The 22,363-nt window shown below is 35.8% G+C and overlaps 1 protein-coding gene across 1 annotated transcript in view; it reads right to left on the bottom strand.

The window, feature by feature from the left end:
* LOC148948560 (aminopeptidase N-like) overlaps positions 1-22,134 on the bottom strand; it is a 200,755-nt gene extending 178,621 nt beyond the window's left edge. Inside the window, exons 1-3 of the mRNA XM_089094466.1 lie at positions 21,914-22,134; positions 16,791-16,944; positions 2,441-2,643 (exon numbers count right to left, since the gene is read on the bottom strand). Of these exons, the coding sequence (XP_088950592.1) occupies positions 2,441-2,643; positions 16,791-16,944; positions 21,914-22,086 (530 nt within the window). The 5' untranslated portion in view covers positions 22,087-22,134. The remainder of the gene's footprint in view (positions 1-2,440; positions 2,644-16,790; positions 16,945-21,913) is intronic.
* Positions 22,135-22,363: the final 229 nt, after the last annotated feature.

Below are 22,363 nucleotides of genomic sequence, written 5' to 3'. Positions count from 1 at the left end.
CCATTTGATTGCCCCCTTTCTAGAGAGGGAGAATCTTTGCTGTTTTCAATAATATAGATGATCTTTGTTAATCCAGCTGAATCACAGGGACGAAATTCCATTTCCATTCCCTCACCCCGCCTACCAGCAAACGACTTGTAGTTCACAAAAGCTTGGGAATTTCTAGTTTTCGCTTGTATCTTCGTTCCAATATTAGTAAAATAACCACCAAACTTGTCACACAACTCTTGTATTTCCTCTACACCCACTTTTTTCGATTTCAATTTGAGGGTCTTGAATTTTCCGAGGCCCGCTAACCAGTTCATGGATTACTTTCCAAGTTCTTTTCGGATCTGCTTTACTTTCCTCGAAAAGTGTCGAGTAATGCTGTTTCATTTTTCCTTTTCAGTGAGTTCGCCATATTCTGAATCTGTTTAAAATGAATATTATCTTCCTCTTTTGAAGATCTCAGATAATCTTGAAACACACTGTCTCGCTGTTCAAATAAATTAACTAGCTCTTCATCAACCCATGGTTTCCTTGGCATATTTGGTCTCTGTCTGAGTGCATTAGTAGCAGTATGCCCATAGCACCTTTAGTTCCTTCAACATCCTCTTCAACACACGCTGAACGTTTCCGCTTAACACCATCAACCGTTCCTGAAGCATTTCTGATCCGTCTGCTTGACAACCTGTGTGGGCATAGTGTGTTTCAAATTAATTCCTTACAGTTTCGAGGTTTCCTAAGTTTTTCGAGTTAATATCCTTAGTTTTAATAACAGTAGTAGTAGTAGCAGCAGTACAGCACAATTTCAATTGAATACGTTTTGGGGAAAGAAACTGTCACGGGGAGAGCTAGTTGCTCTCCATCATGTTTGACTCTTGAAAGGAAACTAGGACTATACATTTCGAATCAAATGAGCCTCTTCTAGAGTTCACACGACCAGCTCCTCCATAAAAACCTTATATGCCCCTGGGGCGTAACTTACAACCCTTACCCCCAGACTCTGGGGGATTCTGTCAACCTAAGTGGCCTCATTATATGATCATCGGAGTATTTTTGAACAAACTCCTATCTGAAAATTTCTATTGGATGCGTTTTGCACCCTGTTTTAACCCGAATTGTGCAATTACTCTCAATCTGTAAGACTGAAAAACCAGAGTGTGCCTGTTATCACTCCATCCCCTTTTCTTCTCCCCACCAGGTTTTTAGCAGAGAGAAAGACATTTTTATCTTCTTTAAAGGGGTGTTACGCAAGGATTTTCAATCTCTACTGGACCCTTTGCTCCTTCAGCTAAAGCAAGTCATCCTTGAATGGACTAGGAAGAGTCCACTAGAAAGGATTCAAAGGAAATTGGAGCTTCATGGGATGGGTTAAAAGGGCAAGCTTTGAATTGGGTAGGATGGGTGGAGTGTACGCGTCTTTGTTGGTTTCAATAAGCTTGGCGTTGTAGTAAGTTGTTAGTAGTGGTAGTTGTTTTAGTAATTGAACTTTACAGCCCTGGCACTAGCTGGTATTATTTATTTGCTCGTTAATTTCTTCTCTGCCATGAACCTTGTAAGCATGAAGTGTAAAGCTAGTTCATCTTCAGGAACAAGGGGCTACATACTTCTAATAAGTGCTCTACTTGATATTAATTTCTCATATATTTTGGGTTGGAAGAAGTGTCCTCGTGCAGGTTACTGCACGATAGTTGTGAACATTAGTACAATGCAGTGAAATAAATTTTCAATTATTATCTTAAATAACAACTCTGGCAATCACTCCGTGATGGATATGGAATCAAAATGCTTAACTGTCAGTTGCATAGGAAACAATTAATAGGCTCTATGTTTTTTTTGCAAAGTAACGTGCAATTAAATTACCTTAATTAATTATCTTATTTCGCACTTCGGATTGAAATAAGGTCCAGTGTTGGATCTGTTCGGCTCCGTTGTTGAGAAGGCAGTTAAAGAACAATTTACACACAAATATAAAAAGAACAGGGTTGTGACTGTGTTTACGGCCCAGTGACACGCCTTCTGACTAAGAGTGTACAAATATATACACATTGTAGGCTATATATGTGTGTAAATAGTACACATTGTAATTTTATAAATAGCAACATCAATTGTGTTAGGTTTTACATTTCGGGGCAAAGTATTAAAACAATAGCCTATATACATGGTGTATTTGAAGATGAACTACATTAAGAAACAAACTTGATGGAGTGTCAGAAAACAAAAAACTAAGTTCATTTTAAGAACACTGAATTTTTTAGAGCATTTCAAGGAGTGTGTCTTTGCTATTTTGTTTTTTGAAAAATTCTTCTCGAGACACAAAATTTCAAAACTTGTTGAGGGGTTGAACACAGCAGTGAAGTTTGCGTCAGCGAAGCCGACTAAAGGCTGCAACACTTTACGTTACCCTAGAAGCATATATCCATTTTTACATCTTTTAGCAATTTTGCCGTCCACTTACTTAGTAACTCCTTCGCTATTTACGTACGAGGATCTATAAAAACCAGCAGCGAGGTTGTTCAAATTCCCAATAAATTTGATTGACACCATGTATGTCTCTTCAACTTGAAGGTCTTCTTCAAGGTATATTACAAACTGATCTGTTTGGCGATCATGATTTTCCCACTCTGACACAACGATTGGTGTTGCGTCAATTTTATAAACCTAAAATAAAACGTAGAAACCAAATAAAAATCTTACAGCATACTTATATTTTGAAACTGTCTTGCATAAAACGCCATGCCATTTTTAACATTTTTTAATAGTATATTTAATCGTTTCTATCAACAAGTCATGATAAAACTATTAAAGTTATACATTTATAAACTGTTCTATGAGGTAATTGAACAACCTTTTTTTACTGTAATTAACTTTATTCGTTCTACTTTTCTTACTTAAAAAAAGGAAAAAAAAGAAAAAGCTTAACCCTGCGTTTCACAGAGCTACTGAAAGATAATCATTCTAAGACTCTCCTATCTGTGTTAAATAAGAAAAAAACAAGTTATTTCGACGGAAAAAAAGGAGCAAATATTATAACTTAAAACGAACAGAAATTACTATCCATATGAGGGGGTTGCCCCGTCCTCAAGACCTCACTCTTCACGCTAAATTTTTTAGTACTTTTAAAAAAGGTTTTTATTATTCTAATTAAATGACACTTATTCAGGTTTCATTGTTAATTAAATGGGACAAATCTAAACTTTAGTGTAAAGAGGAAGGTGTTGAGAAGGGGTTACCTCCCTTCATATACGTAATAATTTCTGTTCGTTTTAAGTTTCAATGTTACTCCTTACTTTCAGTTGAAAAAACTTTTTTTTAGATTTAATTCTTGATCATTTTTATAATAATGTCTGAAAATCTCGCTCTACCTCCACAGAACAATCACCCCTCCCATGGAATGGACCTCTAAACGAATCTATCACGGTGAAAATTTACCCCAGACAATTCCCATCAACATCTCCAAGCGTCAAGCGTGAAATTGAGTCGGAAAAGAGAAAGCAAGACACATAAAAAGAATTTTTTAAAGGAATTCTTGCAAAATCCCCCAGAGTGAAATTTCCCCTGAAAAGTTCACCTTCAAGAAGCTTCTCTCCTATAGAAAATTCTCCCCGTGGAAAAAGTATCTGCGTAAAATTCATCCCCCACCCAACCCGGAAAATGTAAGTATAATTCCCAATAACAAATACTATACATATACAATGGATAAATTTTCAAACAGTTCGTAGTAACAAACTGTGAGTAAGGAGCGACACGGCTCAATAGTAATAAAAACTCTAAGAAATGGAGTTTCAATACCAATAGATCAGAGGCAACGCTATAGCGTTACCGATAGTAAAGCCTATAAGACTTCAATGTTTTTATTATTAATTAAAAACACTTTCAGATGAAAAAGTTTTCTAAAGAAATGTAAAAGACATAATAAAATTAAGATTAGAAGAACTAGAAACCTAAAGTAATTCAAACCCAAAACGAACAGAAATTTAACAAATAATCAATGCAAACCAACATACAATAGAAACTAACAGAAATGAATAAATAAATCTTAAAATGAGTGAAACTTGAAACGAACATAAATCACTACTAACAAGAGTTTGGGTATTGCCTCCTTCTCTTACTGTAAAAGTCTAAAACCTACTGCGTCATTGGCGCTTTACTAAAATTAAATAAAAAAACAAGCTTTTTTTAAACTTAAAATAAGGAACGACATTAAAACTTAAGAGAACAGAAATTATTCCGTATATGTAAGGGGCTGGCCCCTCCTCAATGCCTCGCTCTTTCTTTATACTAAAGTTTTTATTGTTTTGAAAAATAAAGTTGTAAGGCAGAGTCAAACTTTAGTGTAAAGAGCGAGGCGTTGAGGAGGAGATAGCCCCTTTCATATACGGAATAATTTCTAATCGTTTTAAGTTTTAATGTCACTCCTTACTTTCAGTTAAAAAGACTTGTTTTTTTATTAAATTAATTAAAAAACCTTTTTCCACAAAATAAGTTTTTCAAAGAAAAGGGAAGGACTCCATTAAACAAAAAATTCACAAAAATAAAATAAAATAATCTACCAAGGCTGAAACTACCACAAATCAGCATCGATAAATAAATGAAACCCAAAACAAACAGAAATTACAATAAAATAACCGAGTCAAACTCAAAACGAGCAGAAATTAACATATTTTGGGCTCAAAACCCCTATGCCTTCCCAAGGCCAGAACATAATATGCATTTTACTGAACAAAATATAAATGTTTTACTTTTATATCTTTAATAAATCAAATAATATTAACATTTGGATTACTAAATATCAGTATACGTATATTAAACTGAATATGCCCATTCATTTGTATTTTTTTCAGTAAAGCGCAAATTATGTTCTGGTCTTGGAAAGGTATAGGGTTTATGAGCCCAACTTATGTTACTTTCTGCTCGTTTGAGTTTTTCTCGGTTATTTATTGTAATTTCTGTTCGTTTAGGTTTTCATTTATTTATTAATGCTGATTTGTGGTAGTTTGACGCTTGGTAGATTATTTTGTTTTATTTTTGCTCATTTTTTGTTTAATAGAGTTCTTTACTTTTCTTTGAAAAACTTATTTTGTGGAAAAAGTTTTTTTTAATTAATATCTGTTTGTTTTATATTGACATAGTCTTTTCAGGGAAAAAAATAATGCTTTAAATCTTTTCGGTTTTTTTAAGACTTTATAGTTTGACCTGCTATTTGTATGCTGGAAAAAATTTTTCAGCAATTTTTAACAACATACACACTTTTAAAAATCTAGACACAAATAGTAGTCTTTAATTTAGTTTCATATCTCCTCTATCTGACCTGAAATAGAAAACTTTATACCATTCGCAAAAAAATCTGTTTACTTTCTTTGATAGCTTTGATACAATTATGCTATTTTGAATTGGTTAAATTTTAAGAGCAGAAGTAGCCCCGAAAGTTTGAACATAACAACCTCAGTCGTTCTTGGGATACTGCTGAGATGCCTTATTGGAAATTAGCATTAACACAATGCATTTTGATTTAATCTTAAGGCAACTTTTAGTTTTTAAACATAATGGGCAAACGAGAGGGTGGGCGTGGGAGGGGGATTAGTTGCCGTCCAATCACTTTCGACTATTGAAAAGGGCATCAGCCCTTTCTATTTTCAATTGAATGAGCCCTTTCAGAATTTCCCGCGACAACTCCTTCTATACGAAGTGCCCTGGTCTAAACAACAACAACAACAAAAACTTAATACATTATACCCATATCGATCTTTACTATACACATGTCAAACCTTCCAATCACTTTTGACCATTAAAAAGGGCACTAGGCCTTTAAATTTCCAATCGAATGAGCCCTTTTAGAGTTTCTACGATAACGCTTTCTATGAACACCTTATATGCCCCCAGAGCATAAATTACAACCCTTACCCTAAGGGCTGTTAGGGTGGTTGTCATCCTCTAAGACCTAATTTCAAGGACTTTGAACTACGTTAAACAAAATGGCTATCTCAAAATTTTGATTGGATATGTTAGGGGAAATGGTGGGCGTGCGAGGAGCGTTAGCCACTCTTCAATCACTTTCAACTATTAAAAATGGCACTAGCCCTTTCAATTTCCAATAAAATGAGCCCTTTTAAAATTTTTACGACAACGCTTTCAATAAAAATCTTATATGGCCCCATGGCATAACTTACAACCTCTGCCCTGAGGGCTGGGGGGGGGTCGTCATTCTCAAAGACCTGCTTTCTAGAACTTTCTAGTACGATGAACAAAATGGCTATCTGAAATTTTTGATTGGATGTGTTTGGAGGAATGGTGGGTGTGACAGGGGGGTTAGTCACCCTCCAATCACTTTCGACAATTAAAAGGGGCACTAGCCCTCTCAATTTCCAATTCAATGAACCCCTTTTGAAGCTTTAAGACAACTCTATCTATAAAAACCTTATATGCCCCAAAGGTATAACTTACAACCTTTGCCCTGGGGGCTCTGGGGGGTTTGTCATCCTTAAATACATAATTTCCAGAACTTTCAACTACGTTAAACAAAATAGCTATCACTAAACTTTGATTGAATGTTTTTGAGGAAATGGTGGGCGCGAGAGGGGGGTTAATTACTCTCCACTCACTTTCGACTTTTAAAAAGGGCAATTTCAATCTCCAATCAAATGAACAATTTTGAAATTTCTAAAACAACTTTCTATATAAACCTTATATGCCACCAGAGCATAACTTACAACCCTTGCACTGAGAGCTCTGATGGGGTTATCATCCTAAAAGACCTAATTTCCAGAGCTTTCAACTACGCTGAACAACATAGATATCTCAAAATTTTGATTGGGTGTGTTCGGGGAAATGGCGGGCGTGAGAAGGGGTTTAGTTGCCCTTCAATCATTTTCGACTATTAAAAAGGGCACTAGTCATTTCAATTTCAAATTGAATGAGCCCTTTTTGGAGTTTCTACAACATCGCTTTCTATAAGAACCTTATGTGCCCCCAGGGCATAACTTACAACCCTAGCCCTGAGGGCTGTGTTGGGGAGAGGGGTTGTCATCCTTAAAGACGTAATTTCCAAAACTTTCATCTAGGCTATCTAAAAATTTTGATTGGATATGTTTGGGGAAAAGGTGGGAGTGAGAGGGGGCTTAGTTGCCCCCCAATCACTTTCGACTATTAAAGAGAGCACTAGCCCTTTGAATTTCCAATCGAATGAACCGTTTTTGAAGTTTCTATGACAACGCCTTGCGTAAAAACCTTATCTGCCCCCAGGGCATAACTTACAACCCTGGCCCTGAGGGCTGTGGGGGAGTGTCCTCCTCAAAAACATAATTTTTATCTGGAAATCAACTATGCTGAACAAAATGGCCATCTCGAAATTTTGATTGGATGTGTTTTGGGAAATGGTGGGCGTGGAAGGGGTGTCAATTGCCTTCCAATAACTTTCGACTGTCAAAAAGAGCACAAGATACTCCAATTTCCAATTGAATGAGCACTTTTCGAAGTTTCTACGACAACTTCTGCGATACGAAGTGCCCTGGTCTAAAGGAAAAAAGTAATAAATAATACATTGTGCCAACATAGTTCTTGTATGCCCCCACGTCATAACTTAAAACCCTTGCCCTGAGGGTTGTGGGGGAGTGTCTTCCTCAAAAACATATTTTCAATCTGGAAATCAGCTACGCTGAACAAAATGGCAGCCAATCTCAAAATTTTGATTGGATGTGTTTGGGGAAATGGTGGGCGTAAAAGGGGTGTTAGTTGCCTTCCAATCACTTTAACTATTAAAAAGATTTCCAATTGAATGAGCCCTTTTCGAAGTTTCTACGACAACTCCTTCGATACAAAGTGCCCTGGTATGGAAATACAAACACAAATGAATTTGCATTGTCAGTTTAATATACATATACGGATATTTAGTAATCAAAATGTAAATATTGTTGTATTTATTAAAGTTATAAAAGTAAAAACATTTATATTTTTTCAGTAAAGTGCAAATTGTGTTCTAGCCTAGGGAAGGCATAGGGGTTTTGAGCCAAACTTGTGTTAATTTTTACTCGTTTTGAGTTGGACTCGGTTATTTATTGTAATATCTGTTCGTTCTGGTTTTCATTTATATATCAATGCTGATTTGTAGTAGATTCACGCCTGGTAGATTATTTTATTTTATTTTTGTTCATTTTTTGTTTAATGGAGTTCTTTACTTTTTTTTGAAAAGCTTATTTTGTGGAATTTTTTTTTTAATTAATACCATGGGAAAGAAGGACTATTGAATTCAATTTGTTTTGGAACTTTGTACTTAAAAATTTTTTTGGACTTAGAATATTTCTTTTTGAACTTTTTTTCTTTTAACTTAGAATTTTTTTTAACTGAGAATATTTCTTTTTGAACTTAAGAATTTTTTAACTTAGGAATATTTTGTTTACTTACATTTTATTTTTTTAACTTTGAATTTTTTCTTGGGCATGGCATTTATTTGGAACTTAGTTTTTTTGGAACCTAGAATTTTTTGGAACTAAGATATCTTTTTTAATATTTCTAATTTTTTTGGGAACTTAGAATTTCTTATTAAATTAGAATATTAATGTTCTAAATTTTTCCAAAGAAGAGAAAAATTAACACTTCAATTCTGAATTTTCCCCAAGAAGATTCAACTTCTGTTCTTTCGTTCTGTCACGTCGCTACTGCTGTCATCTTTTAATTTACATTCATATATGGCAATATATTTGGCTACACCACAGTGCTGCCATCTATTCTACTATTCTTATAGATGGCAGCATAACAGGCTTCTAAGTGATTTTACATTATGCAAGTTTTATTTTTCTTTAATGACACTCTAATACCATAGAAAGAAATGACTATCGAATTCCTCGTTGTTTACTTTAAGGGGTGAAACCAAGACCAGAGGAGTTTTTTGAGATTTTTCATAGGCCAGGGTTTATTTTTCTTAATGACATTCATATACCAGGACTATTGAAAGCCTTACTGTTTACGCTAAGAGGTTAAACCAAGACTAGAGGAGTTTTTGAGATTCTTCATAGGTCAGAGATGCAACAATGCGACACTTCTTTAATTTCTTCGTTTATTCAACTATAAAGTAAGGAGCTACATTAAGACTAAAAACGACCAGAAGTTATTCCATATATTAGGAAGCAAACCTCTACTTACTACCTCGCTGTTTACGCTAAGAGGTGAAAACCAAGACCAGACATAGAAATATTTTTGGATTTTATAATTTGTTTGGGGGGACTTAAAAATTTTTGGGGGGACTTAGAATTTTTTTTTCTTTAATTTATGATTTTTTTTTAACTCAGAATATCGCTGTTCTGAATTTTTCCAAAGGTGAGAAAAATTAACACATCAGTTTTGAATTTTACTCAAGAAGAGAAATGTTAAACTCCTGTTCTGTCGTTCGTTCACGTCTCTACTCCTGCCATCTTTTCATTTACAGTCATAGATGGAAAAATTTTTGGCTTCCTCTAAGTGCTACCATTCATTCCACTATACTTATAGATTGTAGCATAACCGAATTTTTAGCTACGTTACATTATGTTAACTGATTTTAAACTAGGTTTGTTTGGGTTCGGTAAGCGTGTGGGCAGGCTTAGTAAACCCAAGCAAACCTAGTTTAAAACCAATTGACAAAAATCCTAGTTAAAAAAAAATTCTAAGTTCCAAGAAAAAAAAATCCTAAGTTCCAAAAACAAAATGCATTCAATAGTCGTTCTTTCCCATGGTATTAAACTTTCATTAAGAAAAATGAACTCTGAACTATGAAAAATCTGAAAACTTCTAGGGTATAGGTTTCACCTCTTAGCTTAAACAGCTGGGCAATAAGTACAGGTATACTTTCTCATATACGGAACAACTTCTGTTCGTTTTTATTCCTAAGGTAGATCCTTACTTAGTACTTGAATAAACGAAAAAATAAAAGAAGTGTCTCATTGTTGCATCTCTGTCCTATGATAAATCTCAAAAACTCCTCTGGTCTTGGTTTTGCCTTTTTGCGTAAACATTGTGGCATTCACGATCGGATGGATTTTAGGAAAAGAGAGCGCGGTGAAGAGGGCTGTTTGCCCTCCTGTCACTTTTGACACTTAAAAAGGGAACTAGAGCTTTTGACTGAAATCCATAGAAAGAGCAATGCATCGAATTGAATGAGCCTTCTCCAAAGTTTGTGTGACCACCTCTTACATAAGAACCTTATATACCCCCGCGACACAACTTACAATGTTTGCTCCTGGGTTCTCAGGAGCTTCATTTTCCCTGAAGTCTTTGTTATGTGATGTTTGGTCTATTTTTAGCAAAATGGCTATACATAAAATTCGATCGGATGCATTTGCAGAAAAGCGAACACGGGGTACGAGCTTGTTGCCCTCTGTTCGCTTTTGATTCTTAAAAGGGGGACTAGAATTTTCAATTTCCAATCAAATGAGCCCCCTCTGAAGTTTAAACGACCACATCTTCCATATGAACCAAATGTACCCCTAGGGCAAACGTCTGTCCCTAGGCTCTGTGGGGGGTGTGAACTCCGGAGTTTTATTATCTGATGTTTCAACTAATTTTAGCAAAATGGCTATCTAAAAATTTTATCGGATGGGATGGATTGGGGAAAAAGGGTGTGGAGGGGCTAGTTGCCTTCCGATCTGTTTTGACTCTTATGAACTAGAAATTTCAATTTCCAATGGAGTGAGCCCCCTCTGAAGTCTATACGAGCACACCTTTCGTAACAACTATAAATACCCCAAGGACATAACTTACGACGCCAGCCCCGGGCTTTGGGTGGTTTTGTTGAACTCAAAGTCTTTGTTATCTGATTTTTTTACTACTTTTAACAAAATGGCTATCTCAAAGGTTTTATCGGTTGGTTTTGAGGAAAAAATGGCATGGGGGTCATGTTGCCCTCCGATGTCTTTTGACTTTTAAAAACCTCAATTTAAATTTCAATTTCCTATGAAAAGAGCCCCCTCTTAAGTTTGTACCGGCATTACTTCTATTAGAACCATATATGCCCCCGGGGCATAGCTTACAACACCTGCACTGGGCTAGAGAGGGTTTTTTCGACCTCCGAGTCTTTTATGTGATCTTTTAACTATTTTTAATAAAATGGCTACCTCAAATTTTTATCAGGTGCATTTCAGGGAGAAAGGGTGTGGGGGGGGGCTAGTTGCTAGTGACTCTGAAAAGAGCACTATTACTCCTAATTTCAAATCGAACGATTTCCCTCCAAAGTTTATATGATCACCCATTTCATATGAAATGCCCCTGGAAAAAATAACGAATAATCAGAGGCAACGCTATAGCATTGCCTATCGTAAAGGCCATAAGACTCCAATGTTTTATTATTTTTTATTTTTCCAGAGGCACTTCATATGTAAGGGGTGGTTGTATAAACTCCGGAAGGGGCTCATTCCATTGTAAATTTGAAGTTCTAGTTCCCTTTTTAAGAGTCAAAGGTGATCAAAGGTCAACTAGCTCACCCAACCCCACGCTTTTTTCCCCAATGCATCTGACAAGAATTTTGAATTGTCTCATTGGTGCTTTACTGAAAACGGATCACATTACAAATTGTTTCTATCCAAGACTGTTCAAAACAAATATAGTTTCACTACAAACAAGAATTTGGATACTGCCCCCTTCCTCAACTGTAAAAATCTAATGCTTACTGCGTCATTGGTGCTTCACTTAAAACGAATTATATTACAAATATTTTGTTTTCCAGTCATTACAGCATTGAAAATGAAAATAAAAAATACAGTGAAATCGAATTTTGAACTGATACGGTTTCAACAATTAATATCATGATATATCAAATATTCAGTTTGATTTTATTTGTACTTTCCAAGACTGTCCAAGATACATATAGTTTTCAGTAAAGCGACAATGACGCAGTAGGTTTTAGTCTTTTACATTAAATTGATTTGTATATTCAATTCAAGCTTTACTCGTTTTAAGATTTATTTATTCTTTTATATTAGAACTTGTTGTATGTTTTTTTTTTTTTTGCTATGAAAATTTATTTAATTTCTGTTCGCTTTGGGTTTCATTTATTCTTTAATAGTAATTTCTGGCCGTAGTTTTAAAATGTATTTGTATTTGCTGATCTTAAGTTTAATGTCGCCTTTACTTTTCTTTGAAAAACTTCTTTTTTAACTTTTTTTTCAATTAATGTATAAAAAGAGTCTATTTATTTTGATGATTCTAACTACATAAGTTTCATTAAGTTGACTGTTAGTCATCAAATGCTACAAGCCAGAGAAAATTTGCCGTATTTTCGGAAAAGGAAGGAAACACCCCCTATAAGTCAAAGAATCTTAATAAAAACCAAATCATCAGATTCAGTGAATCAGCCAATCCCACTGTAGATGTTTCAAGATTATATCTGGAAAAATGTGGAATTTTGTATTTTTTGACAGAAAAAAGATCACGGATGCGTGTTTATTTGTTTTTATTGTTGTTTTTTTTTTCTAGCGGTGATCGTATCGACCCAGTAGTCTTATATTACCAGGAAAAGGCTCATTTAAACGGTAATCAACAATTCTAGTGCCTGTTCTAAGTGACCAGAAAAATGAAAGGGCAACTCAAGGCAAGGGCAACAAAGGGCAACCTCTCACGCCCCTTTTTTCCAAAGTCGTCCCATCAAAATTTGAGACAGCCATTTTGTTCAGCATAGTTGAAAGCTCCATAATAATTTCTTTCGTAATAAATTGTAGTTAAAAAATAATTTTCTTGCTTTAAATAAAAACTTGACAGTGCGACCATCTTAAGAATTTAAAAATTTATCAATATTCTGATTAGACCCCGGCGCCGCGCCGGCGGATCGAACGCCGCCGACTGGAGGCCCGGTTGAACGCCGCCAAAGTGCCATAACGCCGCCGGCGTGCCGCAGGAACGCTGCCACCGGCAGAGGCGGCGGCGTTCGGTCGACTTTAAATTATTTTTGCGGCAATTATTTATTCCGTCAACCGCAAAGTCGAAACTTTTCCTTCTCGTGTGGTTTAGTATTTCGATTTTCCTGATTAGAAATCAAGCAGAGCTTGCACTATCCCCAAATTTTTGGGTATTTCCCCGAAAATCTATGCATCACCCCGAAAAAAAATTTGCTTCCCCGAATCCCCGAAAATCACGCAATCACGTTGCCATCCCTAGTGATTTATTACCAGTGACTTTCCCTGCCAAATATTACTTTGTATACCATAATGCTTCACTACTCTCTTGTTCATTAATTTTCGTCTCTTTTGTTACTTTGCATAAAAACCAGACAGATGCAATATGCTATTGCAAATATTGCAATATACACAGTTCTTCATATGTTTACAAAAAAAGCATCGTATTTATGAAATGAGTTTAAATCATTTCGAATGCAGTTTCCCAATCGCTATTTCTTACATCATTCGTAGTCAAGAGTTTTATTTTCAAGTTCAATAGAATTATAGAACGCATTCACTACTATACAGCTTCAGCCTTTTGTTGGATTTTAAAATTGACAGCCAACAGATTGTTTCTACAGCTGAATTGTAAGTTTGCAGATTTCTTTTTTTTTGCTGTTTTTAGATAAGATTTTCTTAATGTTTAATACTCAATTATTGAACACCTGATAGAAAATACAATCTTCTTTCTGCAACATTTTTACCCCCCCCCCCCCACAAAAACACAGCCTTCGGTTGAGACAAAATTTAGCTATAGACTAAGCTATGTACAAGGTTGGGGAATTAAAGATTGAACCGGAAGTTACCCCAAAAATATGATTCATAAATAAATTGTAAATTATTGCTTATAGAGGGGGATAGGGGGCTATCATTTTTAAATGATAATACCTCATTTTTTTTATTGAAAGCAGGGATGCCAAAAAGACAATTATTTTGTTCATTTAAAGTGGAGACAGAAGAAAATGATATCAAGTTCCGTGGGAAACCATTGAAATATTTTGATAGAACCAGGCCCCCCCCCCATTAGGACTTGTTCATTGTCTTGGGTATTTTGCGATTTCTCATAGGCTACTGGCCTAATTTGGCTCCCTTTTAATTAGATTCTTTGGATCTTATGGAATGCCATGGCGAATCTATCACTCAGTTTTCCAATAATTTGAGGTATATCTGAATAATTTCGACAGTTTTGTTGTTGTCTTTGTACCCCTTTAATCATACTCTCAATTTTTTTTTCAATGAACACTAAGCTGTTTAATGTTATTTTGCGTGTTTGTTTGAATCATATAGTGACCTTGTTAATTATTCAGTAAATTATTTTTCTAATGAAAGCTGAGACGGTATCCTATCAAGGTGGTATCCAGAGGGGGGGAGGGGGCAGGGAGGTATTATATTTAAATGATAATAGCTCGAAATTTTATTTATTGAAAGCAGGGATCCCATAAAGTTCATTTTTTAAAGCAGAGACGGCATCCTATCAAGGTGGGATCTAGAGGGGGGGGAGGGGGTATTTAGAAATAATATATAAATTTTAAAAAAGAGATTTTTTTTTAAGCCGGTGTGCCCATAATGAAATTATTTTTTTTTATTTAAATCAGAGACGGTATCCTATCAAAATGGTATCCAGAAGGGGGGAGGCATAGGGAGTTATGATATTTAAGTGATAGTACCTTGATTTTTTTTTTATTGAAAGCAGGGATGCCATAAAGTTGAAAAGTTGACAAAATTAACAAGATTTTCGTAAGTTATACTTGATAAAGCACTTGCATGGTTTTATCGTCCAAAGGGAAAGGGGCATATGCGTTCATTCTGTTTTTTTTTTCCTATTGATGAAACGGGTTTACTTTGAAAACATTCATTCATATGTACCAGGCAGATTCACACTAAAACGAATTGGTGTGACGAAAGCGATATCGACATCCCCACCTAACGTTGCACTCGAGTGACAATGGCGCCCTTTGTCCAGTACCCACTTTATATCAAAAGGCCAGATCATAATATAACTTTTCAATTTGGGATGTTCAAGGAGGAGTCTTTGATAGTCATATGACCTCAGGGTACCAGATGTCGCAATGTTCTTTCATATCTACATTGGTTTAAGAAATTTGATCTCCCCATAAATGATTACCGAAAATATGCACAAATTTAACATTTGGAATATTATAACACTTTTTTCATAGCTTTGAAGAAGAGCAAAAAAGGCTAAATACCCCTAACTACGCTTGAAAGCTATTTTAAAAAGAAGCTCTTTGGATATTTCCATGGAAATGACCATAGCAGAAGCTTTGAGCCTGGGTGGGGATCAAAGAGGAGTCTAAGCACTTAGACCACAGGTGACTTATTGTTGCGACTTTCTTAAATTTGGTAATTCTCGTGAGCATTTGGAAATCAAAGCTTAAACTCAATAACTGATACTAAGTGTCCTAACATTTTGCTTTGATTAAAAGTGACGAACTAGGATGAACATTTCAACATCTTCCTGGAGCTACTTCAGTCTGCATATTATTTCATTTAATTACACTTAAAACGGATGAGCTTTTCATTTTTTACCTAAGAAAATAGCTGCCACTTCAATTTTCTTTATAGCGAATAAACTATTAAATGTTTTTGTGTCTTTGTAATGAAAATATTCTCGTGTTAAGTGCTCATCATGTATTTTTTCAAGTTGATAAATCTACTCCTTTTATATCCCGTTTATAATTTAAAAGATATTAGATATCTATCAGTTTACAACTGGGAATGAATCTCCAAAAGAAAAAATGAATAATATCCAAAAGAGCCTTGTAGGCCTTAGCCTACATGACATATATTCTATAAAGAAGCCAAAAAAACTTTAAAATGCATTTTCTTGAAATTGTATTTAAAAACCAGTTTTTAATGCAAGAAGGCTTCTTAGGAATCCAAAAGAGCAAAAAAAAGAACAATCATTATCAAAGTCGCCCATTTCAACTTTTTTAAAGGTGAGAAAACAGATATAGGCAAAGGGCATAATGAAAAAAATCAAGCTTCTAAGTTCAAAGTTATATTCAAAGTTTTTACCCATATAACTGACGAATTTTGTGATACGGTATTTGAATTTTTATATACAGTAAGGCTCGATGAAAAAAACTACTAATTTTGATAATTATTTATGTTAAGAATACATAGCTAATAAATACTTCAACTACTCGTATTATGCAAGGGTTCTGAAACGCCACAGCCATTTCATTTCTACCAGATTTCTACTTCTCTTGATGGATAACGAAGAGGACCAGTTTCCAGCCAGCGACTTGTGAAGTTTTGAACTCATGAATGGGCTCGAATCTGTTGTAAATTTAAGCTGTGATTTGAGAAAGAATGATGAAAACATTAATATTTGCGGTCAACATTGATCACGCCGGCGGCGCGCCGCTGACATCTTACCGGCGGCCCGCCGCCGGCGTCTTACCGGCGGCGCAGCGCGGCGTGCTGTTTTTTGCCCCGCCGCCGCCGGTCTTTCCTCATCGACGCGGCGCCGGGGTCTAATTCTGATTATGACTCCAATTCTTGAAAAGTCTTAATTTTAGAACTTTTCTGATAAATTCTCCAGATTCTGAAAGCGTCTCGGATGGAACCTTCCAATTTCAATTAATCCCTCAATTGCTACCTGGGAGACTTGTGAAAATAAAATATGGAATGAGACTAGTAGCGAAGTAGCCTCTTTGTGGGATCAAAACCTCATCCTAAGTTTTGACAGAAAACCCTGCGTAAAAATGTTTTAATAGTTTTTCAAGACTCATTGGTTGGGCATGTCTCAAAGTGATAGTAAGCACAACAGGTTTTACAGCCAAAAGGATTGGCTGTAAAAGCAGCTGCAACGAAAAAAAACACAAAAAATGAAAGGACGAAGAAAGCTCAATTCTTGTTGAATAATATAAATACTAAGAAAATCACCTCAGGCTTTCCAATAGTCATATCCCGGTAGTGTAGTGTTATATTATTGCTTGCTTCATAGCAAGTAAATGTAATCGTCACTGATCCGTCGAATGTAAAGTTTCCCTCGGTCAAAAAAGGAAGTAGTTTGATTTCATAATGGTCTGGAAGAACACTAAAATAAAGAAAAATATTTCAATTTGCGTCTTTCTGTTCGCCATTAACATAGAATAGCTTTACATTATGAAACAAAGTTTCATCTCTCTTTTAAGGTTATCTCTTTTTTCTCATTTCTTAATATGAGTTTTTCTCATTTTGACTTATGAAAATACACGTGTATCAAGAATCAGATCACTCTCACTAATTTTCTGATACACCACATGACTACCAGTTAAGATGAGGGATAGTTTTAGGGCCCCTGGCCCTGATTATCAGGTAAATTCCCTCATTGTAAGCTTTATCTCATTTCTCTTTAAATTCATTACTTCAACAGTGGTGTTAGCTATGCATTAAATATCTTTTTTGAGACAGCAATTTATTCAGCATAGTGAAAAGCTCCGTAATAATTGCTTTCTTGACACACGGTAACAAAAAAATAGTTTTGAAAATCGTCCAGGGTTTTCCCGCTGAATTAGATTAATTTTGATGCTCTGAGTCTGAAAATGACCTCTGTTTTTCGCTATAGAAGTTTTAAAAAAATTCATTTTGTGTAAAAAAAACAAATTTCAGAGGATCATCAAATGAGAAACCCCTGACTATTCTTTCTGTTTTCCTCAAGAAATAACCGTCAACATATTAAAATGTAATTTTTGATTACTCCATCAAAATTGATAGGCATAATTCATAATATTAATAAAAGAATGAGCGTTACGTGACAAAAATTTTTTGAGTTCACTGCAGAAATCGGTGTTTCTTTTATTCCCGTGTGTGAGCAGCAACTGGGTTGTCTACCTTCACTGACCAGCGGTAGTCCACCCTCATGACTGCATGCCATCTTCCCTGGTACCTCTCCTTCATTTGGCGAATGTCCTGATGGAACCTTTCTCCCTCCTCGTCACTCATCACCCCAAGGGTTTCAGGAAACTTCTCTATGTGTAAGAACAGTAAGTGCACCTTTATTTCATCAAACACCTGAGTTTTTGGAAGGTCTCTATCATGCTGATGACAAGTGTGGCGTGGTTCGCTGCCTTCGTGTTCCCCAAGAAGTTGTTCACCATGTGCATAACCGATTTCCACGAACCGCACTCTAGCGTTTTCATTGAGGTTTGGAACTTTGTGTCCTATAAGAGCTGCCGTATCTGTGGGCCATCGAAAATGCCAGCCTTCAGCTTCTCAATGGTTAGTCAAGGAAATGCTCAGCACAGGTAGGTGAAGCACCTCCCATCCTTGTCCAGAGCGTGCATGTACTGCTTCATTAATCCAAGCTTCATGAGTAACGGTGGGATCAATATCTTCTCCCAGTCAACAAGAGGTTCATTTATGATGTTTCTTGCCCCAGTTACTAACTGCTCTGGCACCAGCCGCCCTTTCTTTACATAGTGCTGGGATCTGTCTCGACTTTTCAACATACATATAAAGCATGGTTACGTCGTGAACCTGGACTGCTGACCAAGTAGAAAGTTCATCGTCTTGAAGTTGACACAGATGATCCATTGATGATGCTCATATTAGATTTTGTTGAGCACGGACTTCACTGCTTCATATTTTTCTTTGAGAGTTATGGAGTGCACGAGAGGCGAATTTGTTCCTGCAGTGGAGGAGAACACACTTCAAAGAGCGCTTGTTGTTGTCAATGAAGAGTTGCCAATTCTTTGGACCGCATTGAGGAGCGATGAGTTTACCAAGAAGACTGGCGACATATCGGCAGTACACAAGGTTTTACTCGTGGCATAAGTACCCCATATAGTCCTCATGCTGTCTAAGAAAAAAGTGATATGTCAGTCCTCACCAAATAGATATCTCTTTGAGTCTGGAGGCCAACAGCTCTGAGGAAGTCTTCGACGAGTTGAGATCCCGAACCAAATCATTAATCTCACATTGTGAAAAGGGCTGCAGACTATCTTGTGCTTTATGCTCCTCTTCTGTATATCCTCCCTCACTTGCACTGGTGGCCTTGTTATCACTGTCGGGAAGCTCTGTGAACGCTGGTATAGGAATGTTTTGGAATGAATAATTGGAAAGTGAGCAGATGGAAGGTCGGAGTACTGGAGGCTGTGTTAATTCTTCCGGTTGATGCCAGTAGTATTGATGAAACAGAAGCAACAATACGATGCATGGTCTAATGGCTCCCTCCAAACCATTGGAATCTTAACCTTCAGTGAAGTTTTCGCGCCATTTGTCCAGTGCTGGAGGTATCCCACACACGTCTTGCACACCGTGTGCGGTGCCCAGGACTTATCTTTGTCACCAAGTTTGACTTCAAAGTAAGCCTCGTAGGCGCGCCTTACAAATTCTATGATATTTCTCCTGTCCACTGACAGCGTGTAATCTCTGCAGATGTAGCAGAAAACGTCAGGATCATTCCTTCATGACCGTCGTGCCGAAGTCATATCGATCAAGTGAAAGAAATAGAAAATGCAGGTTAATGTCACGTAGTGAAATTTAGAATCAATTTGATTGGCTAAGGGTTAATTAAATAGCCTTGCAATCACGCATACACGAATGGAGATTCTTTAGAGAAATAAACTAATGTTGTAATTCGATACGTTCTACAAGCAAAATATGACTGAACTCAGAACACCTGATATTAGCATATGTATAGCTCGACAGGTAGGCCTATGACTGTATCTTAAAAAGTTGACCTGATAAAGCAAAATGAATGTGAAATTTGGACTCAGAACACCAAAATTAGTCTAAATCAGATGAGAAACCACTGGCGATTTTTTGGCTGTTACCCAGTGTAATAGATTGTAATTAAAAAATAATTTCCTTGCTTTAAACAAAACTCGACAGTGCGACCATCTTAAGAATTTAAAAATTTGTCAGTATCCCGATCATGACTCCAATTCTTGAAAAATCTTAATTTTAGTACTTTTCTGATAAATTCTCCAGATTCTAAAGGTGTCTCGAAAGGAACCTTCCAATTTCAATTAATCCCTCAATTGCTTGATACCTGGGAGACTTGTGAAAATAAGATATTGAATGAGACTAGTAGCCTCTTTGTGGGCACATTATTGCTTGCTTCATAACAAGTAAATGCAATTGTCACTGATCAATCAAATGTAAAGTTCCCCTCGGTCAAAAAAGAAAGTACTTTGTTTTCATAATGGTCTGGAAGAACACTAAAATAAAGGAAAATAATTCAATTTGGGTCGTTCTATTTGCCATTAACATAGAATAACTTTATATTATCAAACAAAGTTTCATCTCTCTTTTAAGGTTATCTCTTTTTTCTCATTTCTTAATATTAGTTTTTCTCGTTTTGACTTATGAAAATACACGCGTATCCAGAATCAGATCACTCTCACTGATTTTCTGATGCATCGCATGACTAGCAGTCAAGATGAGGAATATTTGTAGGGCCCTTGGCCCTGATTTTCAGATAAATTCCCTCTTTGTAAACTTTATCTCATTTCTCTTTAAATTAGTTACTTCAACAATGGTGTTGGCTATTCATTAAATATCTATTTTAAATTATTATTGCAACTATGCTAATTACAACTATGCCTAAGGGTCTAAACTCTTTTGATTTAGTACAAGAGTTCCAATTTTAGTTGTAGAAACAGCAGTAGTATTTGCAATTGCAGTTACAATCGCAATAGTAGTAGTAGTAGTCACAGTCATTCTGAAATAGTGGCATTCAAAGTCATTTGTAGTCGCATTTGTAGTCACATTTAGTCGCAAACACAGTCACAACTAATTGCACTCATGAGTATTCGTAATCATAGCTACAAGTATAAACAGTCGTAAGAAGTCACAGTAAGAGCCACAAGTAGTCGCAGTAGCTACTAGAAGCATTCGTAGCCACAGTCGCAGTCACAAGTAGTAACAGTCGCAGTCACGAGTAACCACATTAAGAAGCAGTCGCAACATTCAATTTCCCCTAAAAATTTTCTGAAAAATTCACCATGATACCCACGGTCTTTTTGGAGACCCAGGATCAAACATGCTCCCTTTCCCAATAGCATACCCAATAGGTAAATAATGAACAACTTGCATTACTTACAGGCCTTGCCCAACGGGTTGTTGGGGATCATATCCCTAAAGGCATGGTCACTTGACCTTTACACTGTTTTATGCAATTGGCTGCCTCAAAATTGAATATGATGTCTTTGGAGAGAGATTCACATAGACCTCGCCTACCCCGGTCTGTCTCTCAGTCTTTTTTCAACCTTTTTAATTTACTAGTTTTATTTGCTTTAATTTCCCTTGAGAGTTACGGCCTGTATATGTATGTATGTTTATACATATTTCTTAACTTTTATCGATTTTTTTTCTTTTTTTTAATACTTTTAGTATAATGACGGTGTATTCTTTTGCCAGTTTTATGCATTTTAATGTTTCTAGGCCCTTTCTGATGTTATTCTGTTTTGTTTTTTTGTTTTGACTCCGAAATACCAATTTGGTCCAGCTGGGCTTAAAATAACTATTTCTAAAATATATCTTATCTTATATTGGAGCATCGGAAAATTTCGTGGGAGGAGATTGGTTACCCTTTTGACTTTTCAAAGGGTCACTAGAACCGTCAATTTCCAGTCAAATGGACTCTTTTCAAACTTTGTACTATCACCCTTTCCATAAACAATGGCTCTGGGAAAAAGTAAATAACAAAATAATAAACAATACATTGAAGGCTTATGGCTGTTCGCTACAGGCAACGCTAGAGAGATGTCTCTGATAGATTAGTTTTTAAAAATGGTTGATATACACGAATAACAAGAATACTAAAGAGTTTACGCAGATTCTTTTTTAATGCCACATTTCTCCATAGATTTAATAAAGCAGGGATGTATACTCTTTGGTTTCTATCTCTTTTGAGCTCCGGTTGTTGATTAGGTGTCCTAATTCTTAGGAATTAATTCTTAGGAAAAAATTAGCTTAATTCTTAGGAGAACCTGAAATTTGTGAAAATCATTTTGATAAACATGGATGCATTTATTTTATAAATAAATAGTTCTCGGTTTAAAAATAGAAGAAACACTCACTGCCTTGGAAGTCTATAGCCTATCGCTTTGTTTTCATTTCGTCTAGTACCAATAGGATTCTGCCTCCAAGTTTTCCACGATTCTTGGTTGTCATCATCATCAATCTGGCCTGCAGCCAAAAAAATAAGAAACGAAAGAAAAAACACTGAAAAAAATGTGTTTCCTTGTAACATTCTGTTAAAGAATAGGCTAAATTTCCATTATTTCGATACGTTTCTCGAAGTAAAACCATCCGAGCTTTGCAAGAGATAAGAAACTTAGCTTTTTGTTTTGATAGGATTAAAATTAATAACAAAGCGACATTAAAAAGATAAATTTGATAATTTTACTTTATTTTTAAATTCAAATATTTATTTTATCTAATATGGGGAAGCTGTATATTGATATAAATTCATGGACAAAGTCAAAGACCGATAATCTATTTACAGTTAGGTAATTAGTTTGTCTTAA

This window comes from Artemia sp. Qi Xiang Cuo, chromosome 9, assembly GCF_049724085.1.
Source record: "Artemia sp. Qi Xiang Cuo chromosome 9, ASM4972408v1, whole genome shotgun sequence".
In the NCBI taxonomy this organism is placed as follows: Eukaryota; Metazoa; Arthropoda; class Branchiopoda; order Anostraca; family Artemiidae; genus Artemia; species Artemia sp. Qi Xiang Cuo.
This window is presented reverse-complemented; position numbering and strand designations above follow the sequence as displayed.